The 17447-nt window shown below is 34.7% G+C and overlaps 1 protein-coding gene across 17 annotated transcripts in view; it reads right to left on the bottom strand.

Moving 5' to 3' along the window:
* Nucleotides 1–17447, bottom strand: part of SEC31A (SEC31 homolog A, COPII coat complex component) — a 61436-nt gene that overhangs the window by 5471 nt on the left and 38518 nt on the right. For 6 of the 17 annotated variants that reach the window (XM_015586073.2, XM_015586078.2, XM_015586081.2 and 3 more), the window contains 7 exons: nt 16973–17146; nt 14088–14180; nt 13287–13413; nt 11130–11465; nt 4270–4308; nt 2728–2786; nt 1451–1711 (listed from right to left, as the gene is read on the bottom strand). In XM_015586073.2, the coding sequence (XP_015441559.1) occupies nt 1451–1711; nt 2728–2786; nt 4270–4308; nt 11130–11465; nt 13287–13413; nt 14088–14180; nt 16973–17146 (1089 nt within the window). The remainder of the gene's footprint in view (nt 1–1450; nt 1712–2727; nt 2787–4269; nt 4309–11129; nt 11466–13286; nt 13414–14087; nt 14181–16972; nt 17147–17447) is intronic. The other 11 variants (XM_006907594.3, XM_006907598.3, XM_006907596.3 and 8 more) reach the window with 8 other exon arrangements.

The following is a 17447-nucleotide window of genomic DNA, read 5'->3' as shown; positions in this document are numbered from 1 at the left end:
AGCCTTCCAGGCAAGGTGAAATATTTTGTTCTTTAATCTGAGAACAATGGGAAGTTGTAATATATTAAGTAAACAGGAGACAAGACCATATTAGAGATGAATCGAAGTAAGATGCTAGCAGACCAATTAGAGACTCTTGTACTGCTGAAGACTGCAGAGGAATGCAGCGTGGACCAGAGTAGAAATGTAAAGAAGGGATCTGAGAGAGATTTAAAGTAACAGAAACAAAATTTGAGGATAGAGATGAAAAACAAGGTTAAAGGAAAAGGAGTATAAAGATGTTCCCAGGTTTTTGGCTGGACTGAATAGAAAGGATTACGGTGCCATTCACTGATACAAGAAACACCAAAAGAAGACTAGGTTTGAGTGGAAGATTATGAATTAGGTTTTGAGCATAGAGTGTGAGGTGCCTCAGAGACATCCAAGTAGGCAAGTAGCCAAATATTATGGCCTGGCTGAATACATACATCTATGCGGCTCTCCCTTTCGATGGTAACTGAGGTTCTGGTTTAGATGAGTATAGCATGAGCAGCCAGGTCTAAACCAAAGTGAGTGGCTGGGTAACTTTCCAAACTAATATAAACTTGTAATCATTAAAAAAAAAATTATCAACACAGCTTTATCATTTATATTCTTGTGGAAAGAAGCAACTCACCCCATCTCCATCGAAACTGTTTTTTATAATGAAACTTAATATTTAGAAGTTCCTTAGGCAGAACTATCTCTTAACAACAAAGCATACTCTTGTGATAGATATAATCGTTACAAATTTGAATTCAATGAATCAAAAACAAAAACAGAGAACTATTTTTATACTTGGGCAGGAAACTGTTTCATCTTATGGTAAACTTTGGCCCAGCTCTTTACTTTTCATGAATAGATCAAAATGTTTACCTGTGTATGTCTAAGTCAGTTATATGCAAATGTAATCGATTTTTCATCATCTAGAACCTTTCCAACTAGCAGTTTGTATGTAAAAAGCAAGTACAAATTTATGTATCTGAAGATAAGGTTACATGTTATTAGCAATCACATGTACACAAGAAAAAATATAACTCATTACATTTTTATTTTACATTTTAAAAGGAAAAACCTTTGGAAGCAGCTTCTGCTTAGCAACCTCGGAAGCAAATATCAGATTTAATTGATCTTATTGTGGCTACCGATCAGGCCGACTGAAATCCTGCGATTGCCAAGTTACTGTGAACACATACTAGCGAATATATGAGCCTCTTCTAGAAAATTTGTATGTGGCCATGTAATTAAAAAATAATATGCATACATGACCAATCTTTAAAAAAGGGTTACTATGTTTTATTCAGTTTGTCTAAATTGAAACCAAGTTTAGATGTTCGTTAATTAAGGTATAACCATAAAAGTTAACACATTAAAAAAAAACTTACTAAAATAGAGCCATCTCCCCATTTCACTCCCACAGATTTACTATTACCTGAATGGTATTTCCAATAGGAGCCCCTGGGGCACCTTCGATATTGGGCTTTGAGAAAGATGGTGGCATGCCTGGTTGACCAAGGGGTATGCCATGGAAGGAGGGCTGGCCACCTGGAAGATGTGACGGTGGGAATGAAGCTTGGCTGGACAGTGGTACTGGAGCTGAAGGCTGCTGCTGCAGCATCTGTGACTGGGGGTCACCCAAGGGGTTCATGATTGGTGATGTGATGGGAACAGGTGGCATATAGTTTTCAGGCATCTTTTAAAAGAAAATAAGAGTAAGAAAAAAATGATAGCAACGTTTCCTCAGCTTTAACTAAAGGAGTTAGGCTATTCCATGGTTAAAAAAAAAATTTTAATACTAATACTTTTCCAATGAAATTTTATGAATGCTAGAATAAAACATAAAAATAGAGCTAACCTAGCTAAGAGAGCTGGAGAAACTCAAACTAGACCTCTCAGTTTCCCCTTTGCCTTACACACTTACTCCCATAATGAGAAGCCAAAACTGTGGTGTTTCTGAAAGAAGATGTCATGGTCTAGAGAATTATATCTAGCAATATTAAAATCAGATGTGCCAAACGTGTGCTTGTGTGTTTAATATGATCATGATGCAATACCCATTTCCTAGATCACTAAGTAGATTTTACCCATCAACTGAATCACACTAAAAGTAGTAGATTACATTCCTCATTATTACTAATCTAAATTTTGGGTTTTCTTGTTCATTTAGTGTCTCTCGATTTTATGTTATGGCCTCTCATTACTATATTTGGGGGAAGGAGATCACTAGGAGTAGAAAAAAAAGTAGACAATCGCTTGGGAGAAAGAAAAATCTTATCTTGTGCTCTAAAAGCTCTCTCAACAGTTATTGACATCTAAAGAATGCTCAGCTACAAGGCTATTTCTTCATTCATATTATCTGTGATAGACAAAAATAGTCTAAAATATAATGATCAAATTCATGATTACCAAAGTAAATCCCCTCCAAAAAAATTCATTTGAGAAGCCTACTCTTTGAGTTTCTTACTCTTTAAAAGAGATCTATAGGGAATTTACATCTTGCCTTCTAAAAAGGGTTTAATTCATACCACCATATTGTTTTCTACTTTTTTTCCTTCCTTTCATGGACTAAAAGATGTAAGTAGAAATACACTTTAAATATATCAGTCAATAAGCTTGGCCTTTAAAAGGATCAGTGAAGTATGTGCTCCAGGTGGCTACATGATTAACAGAACACCCATAGGCAGTTGGATGGAAATCTTTTTCCAGTACCTTCTTCTTCTTGGGTACTCTGTTCAAAGCTGGAGGATCATTCCAACCATTCTGAGGACCTATAACAGATAAGAGAGGGCATTTTCATTTAGAAATCATGAAAAGAAGAAAACTAAATTGTATCTATCAGAATACCTTCGAATTCTGCCCTAACCTTGAGATAACTGTCACAAAAGTTCTACCAGCTGAGCTGTGGGGATCACTCTGTTAGTCGCCCTAGATTCTCAAACTCATTACCTTTAATAAACAGAAGGCCCTGGCTTAGTAGGCAAGATATCTTGATATTAAAGTGAAAGAGCTGTGCTAAATTTAAGGATAGTGCAGTTTTTATGTCTGTATTGGTACACAGCCTTCCTAATAAAATAATAAATTGCTTGAGTCTGCTTTAAAAAAGGCTTCTGATAGTCAACACACAAAAAAAGAATAAAAGCAGTAATCTATTTCCCAAGAGAAAAATTTAACATAAGCAATTCAACATAAGTAAACATGGTAGAAACACTGTTTAAAAAAAAAAGAGCACAACTTCATGACATAAGTAAATTTTATCATCTTTGCCTTAGAAATTACTTATAAAATATAAAAGAGCATTCGAATATTAGTGATAAGATTTTTTTTTATGCCACACAACAAATTCCAGGCTGGCAGCAAATATAAAATTAAACTACTGTTGACTTTTGTAAATTTTCTCTAAAAAAACAAAAACAAAAAACCTGTCGTCCCAAAGTGAGAAATGAACATATGAAGCAAAACTCATTAAGGACCCTAATGCCAGTATCTTTAAAGAAAAAAAGGAATAAAACATGCCAGAAAGAAGACAGGATAATTTTTAAATCACAATATAATCATATTACATTTCACTGAGTTTTGTATATATGTATATGAAAAGACAAAAACTTACTCCTCTTTCAATAAATTAAATATTCTTTTAGTATTTTACCTTTTACTTGTTTTGATATTCATGATATTAAATCACAAAATTGCTTAGCAAACCAAAGTACCTGTGACTCATACATAATGTCACAGAAATTTTTTTATAACAAGATCTTCTAACCAGCATGGAGTAATTTTCCTTGATTTTAAAGATAAAACTAATTTTCTGCAAGTTTACTAGAAGATGGAATGCCAAATAACCTTCAAGACACTCAAGAGCTAATCACAAAATATTAAACCACATGCTACTATTTGCTTAACAAATTCTTAAAGTTCTGGTCAAACACTGATTAAGCATTCAAATCTCTCTCATCCAAAAAAAAAAAAAAAATCTCTCCCATCACCTTCCAATCTTATTCATAAGAGAATCTTGGTATAGTCATCTTTATGTCTACGTAACATAGATGACTTTTATGATTTACAGCTATTTGTGTCACCATGTTAACTCAATCAGTTCTAAGATCCGATTCATTAAGCCAAATAAAAAATGATACTGATCAGATTTAGGATATCATCAGCTTTGAAGTTCACATGCATTATTGTGAATGTCCAATCATTAATTGCATTCAATGATTCAGCGATTCCCAGAGGTATATTTTGTAACTAATTCACCTTCCAACATAGGTGCCTGGTCTTGCATAGACTGATTTTCTGTAGACAAAATGTAAAAGTCACTTATACAGTATTATTATCAAAGACATTCTAAACTCTACTTTTCATTTTATAATTGTTTCTTCTCCCTCTGTCAACTCCCAGAAAGAACAAACTAATTTTATAAGGGAAGAGAACTTACTTTTTAATCAAATCATGTGAAATGTCTTTTATCTAATTAAGAATCAGTTGAGGGGTAAAGCAAATTCATTTGTGTCAGTTCAATTAAGTCTTAAACATTTTTTTCTCTTACTGTGCGCTGTCCCTTTTAAAATTTTGTTCCTTCCTATTTAAAATAATTTTTCCCTGTTTGCATGAATAGTTCTTCTATTTGATCAATGAAGCTCGGAAATATCACTGGAAGGAGAGCACTTTCTAACATGTTATAACTAATATGACCATTTTAGTATTATCTAAAGCTGTGAATCCAAATCAACTGAAGATCTATTTATAATACAGACTAATTCACAGGTATAGTGCAGAGCCCGAGATTCTACCATTCCGGCCAGCTCATGTAATGCCAATGCTGCTGGTCAAAATCCTGTTTTAGTAGTAGCAATCTAAAATAAAATGCGAGGATTCCTATACTGTCCCAGACTTCAGCACTGCACTTGTTAAAGATAAACATGTCAGACAATCTTAACAAGGTGGTGCCACCTCACTGCTGGATTTTGGAAGCCTCAAGTGTCTGCATTCTGGAAAAACTGTAATTTCTGGGGTCATACCATGAATATGAGCATACATGAGAAAAGGCCCAGGAAATATGTAACCACTTCATATGGTCTTTTCTGTAAGAATATACAGATTTGCAGACTGTTTAGCACAAGTCTTCCAATATCACTACTTCTCTTAAGAGAACTCGTTTCTAGCTGTGGACAAGAGGAAAGAAGTCTGAAAACTAAAACAGCAATTCAAAAATTCTCAGATATTCAGGGCCAGGCCCAACCTCAAATTAAAAGCATGCAGTGGAGGTATATCATATGCACATAGAATTCCACTATCTTCAATTGGGAAGAGAAGAACCAAGAGAACAGAGCGATTAATTAGTGAGTTCAATCTGTTTGAGCTCTACTCAAGCATATGCCTCAGAGAAATTGTAAGGTGGGAGAGGTAATCCCATAACTTGAAATCTCATTGTATGGAGTTTATGAATAGATGCTTTTCTATCCAATATGGTTCTTAAACACAAACCAACTTCTTCAACAAGGCCTTAACTGAAGAGAAGAGTGATCAATAATAACTGACTGTAAGTGATTTTCCATTTTTGCTTTAAATGATGACTTTACAACCTAACTCTCCCTGCAAAACATGACCTCACAGCACTGTAGTTAATAAACCCCTGGGAGTTGTGTGTGTATTACGACAGAGGACTGACCTGATTTGCAACTACTGATGTACTTACTCTCTAGCACTAGACTTCTGCTTCTGGACAGAGGGGTCACTATATTTCAAACTTAAAGTAATGAAAATACCTTGGCCTTGATCCTTTTTTTTCCCAGGTAGTAGTCCCAAGAACATGCCCTCTTTCCTTGCCCCATGAGAGGCAAGATCAGAAGATGAGAGCTATTTTTCCTCTCACCTCTCATGGCAGTGACTTAAACCTGAGTTGGAACCCTGATTTCATAAACTATCAGCAGCATAAAAAAGTGTGTGGAGCAATTTCCTATGTCCCTTTGGTAAAATGACACTGAAGTTATAATTTGAATCACATCAAATTCAAAGCTATGACTGAAACTAAATCAAATCAGAAACAAAGAGTCTCAACAGGAACACAGAGCCAGTGGCTAGCCTGCATAACTTGAGGGTGGGAATGTCTGTTGAATAGAAAGTAACAGTTGTACAATAATCAAAGTTCCCCCTAAAACATATGCCTGACTTCTTCTAAACTCAAACCATGTAAAATATTTAGCCACATGTTTTATTTCAGCCAAATAATCGTTCAAATCTCTTACCAATTTAATGCAGTTTTGTCTCTGCTATAATTCTAACCCCTTTCAATCTTTTTGCTTTTGTCTTTAAATTGTTTAAATGTGACTTTTTAATAAAACACAAGTTGCCTTCTAATTTATAGGGATACACTTCAATAGCAACATCAGGTAAAGCAAGCTCCATGAAGAACACGATATCTACAGAAGAAAGTATCATGGACGTTCATTAGAGAAGTGCACAATGATACTCCTGGTCAACACTTAAAAAATCAACACAACACGGTCTAATCTGGAGCATTAATTCTCTCATAAAATTATAAAGAGGAAATAATCTCTTTACTCTTTCAAAAAAACTATCAAATAGGGATAAATCTCTTTCATACTCTTTTTAAATGATGATATGACTAACTGGCAAAAGAATGGTTCATGGTGTAACATTAAGAAAAAAAAGATGTAAAATGACGTGTGTTATGATCTCAATCCTTTAAAAACACATGCACATTTCACAGCTATAAGAATACTATTTCTAATATTATTTCACAGCTATTAGAATAGCCAGAATCAAAAAAGAAAAAAAGAAAAAAGAAAAAAGAAAATGTGGCATAACTGAGTTTCTTGTGCATTGCTAGTGGGAATGTAAAGTGGTATAGCCGCTGTGGAAAACAGTCTGGTGGTTCCTCAAAAAATGAAACATTTAGTTACTATTTGATCTAGCAATTCCACTTCTGAGTATATGTCCAAAAGAACTGAAAGCAGGAACTTGAACAGATATTTCTATATCCATGTTCAAACCAGCTTTATTCACAATAGCCAAAATGCCCATGTGCAGAATGGATAAACAAAATGTAGTATAAAAATACAGTGAAATATTACTCAGCCTTAAAAAGGAAAGTATTCTGATATATGCTACAACGTTGATGAATCTTGAAGACAGTGAAAACAGCCAGTTACAAAAGGAGAAATATTGTATGATCCTTATATGATGCAGTCAAATACATAGAAATAGACAGAAAGTAGAACAGTGATTACCGGGGGATGATGAAAAAGTTCTGTAGGTAAGAAGTGGTGATCGCTGTGTAATACCGTGAATGTACTTAATGTTACCAAACTATACTCTTAAAAAAGATTAAAATGGTAAATTTAAAATTTGAATATGGTCCATCACTGGCTACTGGAGACCCTTATCCATGTTAATATAGGCATTAGCCCTCCACAGGTCTTTGGGGGAAGAAAGAGGAAACTGCTAGGTCTTACATGCAGGAGTGGAGCTGCATACCATCCTTACTTGAATCCCACTTCTCACTGGGAACCTTCCTAGGTATTCTGGCAAAAACATAATGATAGGATCTACGTACCAGCCGAGATACTTTTCAGTGGATTCACAAAATATTAGCACTGATGGTATAGAGACCTTTGGCTAGAAGGTAATTTGAGATGAAGGGAACAGAGCATCCTAGACAACAATATACATCTCCTTTCCACTACAGGCCTAACATGTCACATTAAAAAAAAGGTGACAAAATTAAAAATTTAAATTTAGAAAGACACGAACCTTTGAGGTCATTTCTAATGACATAAAACAGAACTTTCCAAAAAAATTTTAAAAAAGAAGGCTATCATGCTCCTTTATTTAAAAGGTTAGATATAAAATGTAAAAGGCCCTTATAATTTGACTAATGTTTGTGAAAATTTAAAAAAAAAATTCAGAATATTGTTTCATAAAAATATGCAATATTATGTCCCTTCAAGATTCCTCTATGTAAAGAAGTCCAAGATTATACACCTAAATTACCCATTGTTAAACGAAATCATCAATGCTGACCCAAAGACAGCTTCATGATAGCTTGAAGATCATTTTATCAGAAAATAATCTGAGTAAGGCCTTCAAATTGAAAGTGCTCACCTTTATTAACCAGCTTACATTAAACCAGGGATGAACACACACAAAAGTGACAAGCAGTATCCTACTTAACCCAGAGAGTAAAACAGGGAAAATTTCCTGCTTTTTGTGCTGCCACCACTGAACCAGTATCTCACTATCCTAACTCAATTGTTAGCACATTATACCTAGAACTGGGAGACAGTCTCTTTTCCTTGCCTGATTCTGCCATGCTGCCCACAATCTCTTTTGTAGGACCACCTTCAGATTAACCTCTCAAGTACCAACTCGACCATGCTTCTGATCAGTTCAACTCCTTCACTAGAACTTTTCTTCTTATCTTATGAAGTATAAAATTCTTGGCCTGGTATTTAAGGCTTTCCAAAATTTGGCCCAACTACAAATTTTATGTTCCAATTCATAAAAAAGCTATGTGCTGTTCGCTAAAAATAAAGTCTTTTTCAGCCTCCCTACCTCTACTTAAAATTGTGATTATAGACTGAATACTCATTAAAGAATTTACCTAATTTAAAAAAATTACTGAATGAATATCTTGATGATTATAACATTAGTTTCTCTGAGTTTGGGCACATAATTTTGTGGTCTCCTAATAGTTAGAGGGCTTGAAAATCCTAATGTCCATCAAGAATCGTCTATGGCACAAGCAGAATTTCCAAGTCCTACAGAAAACCATGATATGATCTAAGCCACATTAGAACAAAGATAAAATTTTCAGTCATGATTATTTGTATAACCTAAGCCAAATTTATAGGAAATTAAAAAATAAAATATGATAAAGCTATAACTGTTAATTAAAATACAAGGAACTATTAACATGCAAGAAGTAACAAAGCAGCTAGCTTAGAGCCTGCTGAATATTGAAAATGTTTGGCTGCTTCTTCCTATTAGTCACTCTGTTTCAGAGCCAGGTTAGAACATTGTTACTTTGTATAAAAGCAAAGACTGTTATATCATAGCCAAACACAGTTTTGCTTAAGAAGCAAAAGATACCCATGCAAATATTTAACTTAGATGATGTAACAAATGCGTGAAACAATGTTGCTAAATAATTTTTCTAATTCCAACACTGATAGCTACTTCTATCACATCGAAATAAAACTACGTAGGAAAGAAGAATGAACATGGGCTTTGAGGACTGAGATATCTGGGTTTGTATCTCAACTTGGAGACTGTCACAATGTAAATGTAAAAATCATGAGAACATAATACAACTCCTAGGAAACTCAGGTTTCCTCATGTCAATTTTTAAAGAAATAATTATTCCTATTTCTCATGGTTTAAGATTTAAATAAGAAAATACTTGTCAAATGCTAGCACATGGCCAATATATGTTCAATAAATGACAATTCACTTTCCAACTTCCCTGTACTGCCTTTCAAGTGGGGAGTTACTCAAATCCATCTTTCACTCAGGAACTCTAGTACCAACTAATCACTGAAACAATGTTGATACTGTCCTCACCCAGGTTTTAAATTCTACAACTTAATCAGCACTCCTCTCTAAAATATCAACCTATTGAAGTATTTGTATTGAAAATTCAAGAAATTTTCTTTGTGCAGCAAATGATGATGCATAATGTGTGTGTGTGTATGTGAGAGAGATTTTTGGTACTCTGGGCTTTAATATCAAAGAGGAGAGGAGGAACTATGTATATAATTCTGGATCCATAAGGCTTTATTAGAAAAGACTAATTCCTTAATAGATCCAATTTTTTGATGTTTTCAGCAATTAAAGCTTCTGCTGAGGACAAAAAAGGATAAAAATATATACTGGACTCCCCAGGAGAAACTTCAGTATTAGGAGGAAAGCAAAACACACTCAACTTTGTGCCTCTATAGTTCAAAATCTTCAGTTATAATCTGAGAAATTATTTTCAAATACCAAAATGCACAGAACTCTGAGTGAGGTTTTGTGTAATCATAGATAATTTTGCAGTCATTATCCCTAAATGCTTTTAATGTGCTAATGCATTCAATCCTTTTTGTAAGTTTATGAGTAGGTACTACTATTATCTTGAGGAAACTGAAGCTTACAAAAGTAACTTACTCAAGGGTCACATAATTAGATAGTAGTGAAGCAGGGATAAAAACCCAGGAAATGTAATTTCAAAGCCTGCATTCTCAACCACTACATTAGTGGTTTTTAACCCTGATTCACTGATCTCTTTTTATAGTGCATGCTTTTGAGGCCCTTTTTACTATCCTAAAATGAAAATCAGATAATATAACCTAACCATAAAAAATTCATATAATGCTCTAATTGTAACAGGAGAAATAAAAAATTTATAAAACGTGTATTTCACTATAAAAATAATTTTTAAATGATGACTTTAATTAGAAAATTTCAGGCACAACTATACTACTAGACCAAAAAAAAAAAAAAAAACAAAACCCACCACACATCTAGAAATTTCCAAAATGTTTGAGAGGGTAGTATAGCCCTAATGAAGAACTAATACACTACTGTATACTGATTTCAGCTGTTAGAGAAACTGTTTGTTGTGTTCTCTCACTTTTTTCCTTTAGATAAGCATTTCGAGATCCCACCTCACTTTTACAAGTAAATATAATTATAAAATTTGTACAGCCTCACTAAGATTCCGTACTGTTTAATCTTCATGAATGAGTTTAAGGCATAAATAATCTTAAAAATTGAAAATTTCTCAGTAAGAACAAAGAGTATAGTTTTGCTCTAGTAAAGAAATTGGTGTCAATTAAATCTGGTTCCAACCACTACTTATCTTGCCGATTAATTTCTAACCACATTAAGTTTAATGTAGGCCATACACTCCTATTCTTTTGAAGCTCTAAAGTTTTCCTCATTTAGCAACTAAAGTTCATCATGGGAGCATCATACTTTTAGAAACAGTTTTAGAATTTATGGTAAAAATTCAATACCTCACATTACCCACTATACAAAGTTAGAAATATCCACCCACGTGTTCATGAAAAAATAAAGAAGGGAGCCAAACCAAATCCCTTTCAAGCTCAGACCTGTTCTTTGGGACGCAGGCAGCTCACTGGCAGCAGGCAGTATACCTGTTGTTCCAGGAGGCAGTGCATAAGCTGAAGATGGTGGAGCTCCTGGTCCGCCATGCTGGAAGGATGCTCCAGAGGAAGGGGGAGGGGGAAAAGCAGTAGGACTGGAGGTAGGTGGAGAAACCTGGTGCTGTGCTGCGTACAGTTGAGACTGCCCAGAATAGGAAGAAGCAGGAGATATGTAAGGGGTGTTAGGGTAAGCATTTGAAGTAGAAGGAGCAACAGGCTGCTGAGGTCGGTATGCTGCTGACCCCCCTGTTCCGAAGGAATACTGCTGGGCTGGTTGATAAGCTACACCAAGGAGAAGAAACAAAAATTTTAATTAGTTACAAGCTCATTCAGACAGCTACAGAAACCCAAAGTTACCTCATCCCATAGCAACTGTTTTCATCATTCTTCTTTTAACAATAAGTTATAACCAAACATGGTATGCTTTTGATAGCTTAGATGCCCTAAATATACTGAAAGTCATTGGATACCATATTTGAAACCTGCCATCTCCAGATACTGTGGACTATGAAAACCTTTGAATCATCAGACCCCAAAACTGCCAAGACTGACTCTTTTCTGTACTAGACTTTCCAGAGATCACTTCATTAGGTATATAAATGTCTAATCACTACGTTGTATTCTTGAAACTAATACGAAATTGTATGTCTACTATAATTGAAAAGTAAATTAAAAAAAAAAACTGACCCTTTTCTGAGACTTCCTATTTCCGTGAAAATACTGCAGTGACATCCACTAGCCACCAGATGGAACCATAGAGGAATTACACATACAAAGAGGAATCACACATCCTTTACAATAAAAGTTATAGGGAGTTTGGTAGCAGCTCAGGATCTCCCCTACCATAAGAACTACAGAGTGAGTACTACTGTTATGAATCAAATATCTTCTGTCACATCTAGTAAAATCATCAGCTACTCAAATTCTGAGTATGAGTACAGTTCCAAATTAATAGTCAACTCTCTCTGATTCCTGACAAAACAACTACCATATAATATTTAGTATGCTGTACATAGTTGGTTAGTAAGCAATCAGGCAGCCACCTAACATTTTAATGCAAAGACCTGAACTCATATCAGAGATCTTAATATCATCACATTCTGAATGACCAGGGGTAGGTATGAACCTCTACAGAGTGAATTGAGTAGAATGGTACTTCTGAAGACAATACTTTAACATTGAGCGTTTGAGTGAAAAGTTGTATCAAATTTGTATTTATGTTAAGAATATCCATTTTGGCATAGTGCATGCTCATAAAGACTAGTTCCCACTAGGTAATGGCCTCTTGTTTTTGTAATAGTTGTTCAGTCATATAATTTTCCCTTTTGAGATTTTTATTTTTTGCTTTCCATTTAATTTTAAAATAGTGGTGATATTTTGCTTTCCAAGTACAAATATTTTCTGGAAAAAAACAAAAGCCAATGGTGGATATATGTCATTATTATACATTTGTAAAAATTCACAGAAAGTACAACACGGAGAGAGAACCCAAGTATGGCCTTTGGATGATAATGAAGTAGGGGTGTAGGCTCACTGACAGTAACAAGTGTACCACTGTGGTACAGGGTGTCAACAGTTGGGGAGGTTTGCGTGGAAGGCAAGAGGTATATTAGAACTTCCTGTACTTTCAATTTTGCTACAAACCTAAAACTACTCTTTAAAAAAAAAAAAAAAAAGGCTATATCTTAAAGAAATAAAATAAATGGAAAACAACAACAAATGTCCCTTGGAACCATTTTTTCAAAAATGATTTGTGTCATCTTGTCTGAAGGAAAAGAATATGTACCAATAATTTCTAAAATTCTATTGTTTTATAACCAAATCATGAGACAACTTACTCTCTTTAATAGGTCTTAGTAAAGGCACAGGAACAGGAGCCAAGTGTTCTGAATGGACCAACACAGGAGCTGTTTGTTAGCATGCTGACTCAGGATGCTTCCCAAGGAAACCATGTTTCTCTATAGCAAGGACTCGTGCTCTACACACATTGGTTCTTTACTCATTAAAACTGACTTAATCATGGCTTTGGAGCTTCAAAGTAAATAATTACTACACTAGATAAGACATGCCGCTATGAAAAGACTTCACGGTCACACTACTTACGCTGTGGCTGTGGATAAGGTGGTACCTGGGTATGCATATGACCTGGAGATGTGGGAAGCTGAGCTGCAGCAACGTTTGGATTAACATTTCCATGCACTAAGAAACCTGGAGGTGGAGGATTTTCTCCCTAGGAAATAAGAATATGGTAAAAGGAGGATTATTTGGAATAAAGAATCTTACCCAATGGATTTATAATATTCGAAGTGGAATTCTATTAAAAAAATGTTATTATGTAAGAAACATTGCATTTTGCACATTCTATCTTCTTCAGAGTGCGTTTTCTAAGTAACTATTCTTAGTGATTTAAAGATCAGACAGGTTCAAGGTAATAACTGCAATGAATGACAACAGATGCTAATAGCCTCTTAAAACAGTGTCAATGGTATTTATAGTAAATCACCAGGATTTTCCATCTTTACTAAATTCCATCCACACTTTGGAAATGTAGGTATAAATGCTACAAGGGAAGTTTGCTTCTCTTCAATTTCTGCAATGCTCAAAAAAAAAAAGAAAAAAGAAAATCTTTAGTGAAATCAGATTTAAACCACTGCTAGAACCTTGGTTGATGTTTTTCTAGCTCAAGTCAATTTAGAACTACAAAGGATGTGAGAGGGTTAAGAAAACAAATTAACTATGCTAAAAACTGCTTCTTGCATCCTAAAATCATTCAAATGCAATAAGCAGACAGACAGATGGGTGGATGGGAGAAAGGGAACTTAAGAAGGAGGAAAGAGAATACATAACTACATATATATGTAAGTGAGCAAAATTCTGCTCAAAGAGGAATAATGAAGGATATACCTGTGTGTCAGAGGGAGAGGCTGCAGGTGGATGGCTGGGAAGGGCGGTAGGAGTTTTGTTACTCCAGGTAGTGACAGTAGGGGCAATTCTAACCTGAATCGAACAAAGAAACACCAATCACAGAAAATAAAAGATGAAAATGTTAAAAGAAGGAAAAACCCAAAAGGTATCAACGGCCATATGCAAAGCAAAAAGTGAGAGCAGCAAGACACACAGGCAATTGCTTTCAAGGTAACTGGAAATTTCAAAAGAAAAACATATTCACAATAAAACAAGGGCAGAGAGGCAGTAAGAAAATTAATATGAAAACCTAAATCAAAGCACAAAGAACAATGCCATTCAAGTGTCAAGAATAAGGGAGTGGGGTGGAGTGGAGCTAGGTCCTGTAAGTAGAGAAGGAAAAACATTCCGAGAAAAAAAGGTAACTGAGTAAAAAAGTGATTTTGAAGCATTAATAGTATTCATGCTATTAGATGTGTAAACATATTGCTTTAAGCTCCCTTTTCTGGATTTCATTACAGCCATAAATATCAAATTAGTCCTACATGAGGCTTAGAATCATACAGAGAATAGTAAAGAACATCCAGTCTAATCCCACCCTTTACCATTGAGAAAACCAAAGCCCAAAGAAATGAAGAAGTTTACTAAGGTCCATAAACTCTGTGGTAAAGGAACTAGAAATAATTCCAGGTCTCCTAATTCCCAGGCCGGTGTCTGTACACTACATCATGTTGCCTACCCTGAAGTCCAGAGGTTTTCAATTTTTTTTTCCTAAGCCATCAAAGTCCTTTCTGTCAAGTAATTATTTGTAGAAACTCCAAAATATAAACAAGTAATAGCAAAGATGTGCTGGTCAAAGTAGAAGTGGAACAAATCTGGCCTCCCTTTCATTCCCTTTACTCCTGACTGTAAACAATCCTTTAAAACCACAAGTCACTGTCCTCATTCAACATATCATAAGCTTTAATCAAGAAAATCACTGCCACATAAACACAGGGTTTCAGCTCCTGGATAACTCAAAAACTGCTGAATCACCTACAGATATCTGACTCTTCAATGGTCATCTTAACTCACTCTGTGGTTCCCAAAGAAGGACCCCCAAGACAAAAAGTTCTAGGGCGCATGTGGTAATTCCTAGACTCTTGGCTAGGCAGTTGTTTTGTTCCTTTCTCCTTTCTTCTAATTTTTTTTTCTTTATGAATGCCAAGAAAACTCCCCATAAAATATTTACAGATTTAAGCCCTTTCAATCGAAAACTGTGGGCACGGAATATCTCTGACTCTGCATCCTCTTTACCAAAGGAGATTTAGATTTCAAATCCAAGTTGAAATAAATACGTGTTAATCTTTAAATAGTAACAGTAAGACAAGATGTCTGATCTCTTGCCATTGCTGCCCTAAGAAAAGATGCAGAGTGGCTTAATGACAGCCACGTTGAGTTGCAGAAACTTCACTAAAAGCTGGGAATAGGGAAAAAAAGTAAAAGAAAATCATTGCTTAATTTATGGTTGAATTTGTTTTCCTTTTCTTAAAGTATGAGACTGCTAAGTCAAAGTAAAACAAGAGGCTTTTGATGTTTTTGCTTTCTCAGAAAGACAGAAAAACCCAAGGACATAAAGAGTAAATACTCTCTTCTCCAATGCAGAGAATGCTTTACTACTTCAGTACCAACTCAAGATGCTCTAAAGTTCTAGCCCCAAACTGCCAATTAACTAACCACACAATGTTGAAAATTTCAAGTTCTATGTCTTAAAACTCTGATTGGTTGCTTGTACACTCTACGTCTCTGTTTCCCCAGCCATTACTTATGTTATAGACTTTCTAAATCTCTACAGAATTTGAGAATTTAATGTTTTCTTTACCAATATACCCCAAACATGGAGGATAAAGACAGGCACTCACAGTAGGCTCTCAATAAAAATCTGTCAAATGAATGAAAAAACAAAACAGAGAGTACTCTAGACTGTTAAAATTATATTCAAATGCAATCTATCCTAATTCACTACTAACCAAAAGAATAGACAAAACGTATGATTTGATTTTTTTTAGTTTTTCATGATTTTATATTTATTTTGTTAGAATGAAATATAAGAAAGATCCTGTCAATTCTATCAACAATCTGTTCTGTTTTAAAATGGGCAGAGGACTTGTTAAACTTTGTTTTCAATCAAGACCATTTATTACTTATGAAAAAAATATACTTTTCCTTTAAGAACAGGAAGTTTATCTGCTGGTCTAGAAACAGTTTCCACATGAAATAGTAAAAGACAATGAGGCCCACATTTTATGCCACTAAATATTTTAAAAGTTGAATAAATTAATAAAAATTATTTAATCATCTTCACATTCTCTGTGACCTGCAATTTCATAAACTTTGATTATTCACTTTTCTCTAATATCCAAGTTGTCTCCCCAAAAAGTCTGTATTCTCAATACTCTTTTTATTGTATGGATAAAGAAGATATAGTAAACCTACACGAATTATTCAGAAAAAATTATTCAAAAAGACTTTTTAAAAAATATTTTATAAAATTAACCAAATAGCCCACAAAACTGTTACTGCTACTTTACTTACAGTTTGTTGGATGAATCAAATTTAGAAGTTTCAAGAACAGATATACATGCGTAAGGGAAGTTTAAGTGATAGCGAAATCTCCCTCGAGAGTTTAAATTAATTTACATCTAAAATATAATCTATTTAGCGAGATTAAAGGGATGATTTTTAAAAACAGATCTTAAACACCACTTTGAAGAATATAAAAAGTATAACTATTAAAACAATGTTGGCTAGTTTTATCATAGCAGATGTCTCTAACTCAACAAATTAAAACCAGTTTGAATAGAAATACATAAATGTTCCTACTTAATCTGGACCATATTACTCACATGGGGATAATATTGTTGAGTTGGAACTCTCGGCATCTGTGTGTGGCCAGCAATTGGTCCAGGCCTGCCCTTAGGCAGCTGCTGCCTCTCATAAGGAACTTTAGTTGATTCCTGTCCTGGTACAGGCTCTCCTTGTGCTTTATAAAGTCTGTCACGAAGCTGCACAATATTTGGCTATAAAGAAGCAATGGATTAAACGAAGTAAACTGTTAGAGTTCACCCAAATATATGACAACATGTTGACTTTCTTCGAGTAAGCTTGATCATTCATATATTTGTGCGTATACAATTGACTCTGGCACATTAAAGTTTGACGTGGTTTCTGACACCAAAGGTCCATGATATAATAATGTAACTTGTAATTTAACTGAGGCAGGGATTTGAATTATGCTCACTACATGGTAGCATGCAAGATCAATGTCACTTCTCATCACTGCTCTTTTGTTTTCTTGTAGAGTAATTCTCACAAATCATA

The sequence above is a fragment of the Pteropus alecto genome, unplaced genomic scaffold (genome assembly GCF_000325575.1).
Source record: "Pteropus alecto unplaced genomic scaffold, ASM32557v1 scaffold161, whole genome shotgun sequence".
Lineage (NCBI taxonomy): Eukaryota > Metazoa > Chordata > Mammalia > Chiroptera > Pteropodidae > Pteropus > Pteropus alecto.
Note: the sequence above shows the minus strand (reverse complement) of the source record. Positions and strands in the feature narration are given on the sequence as shown.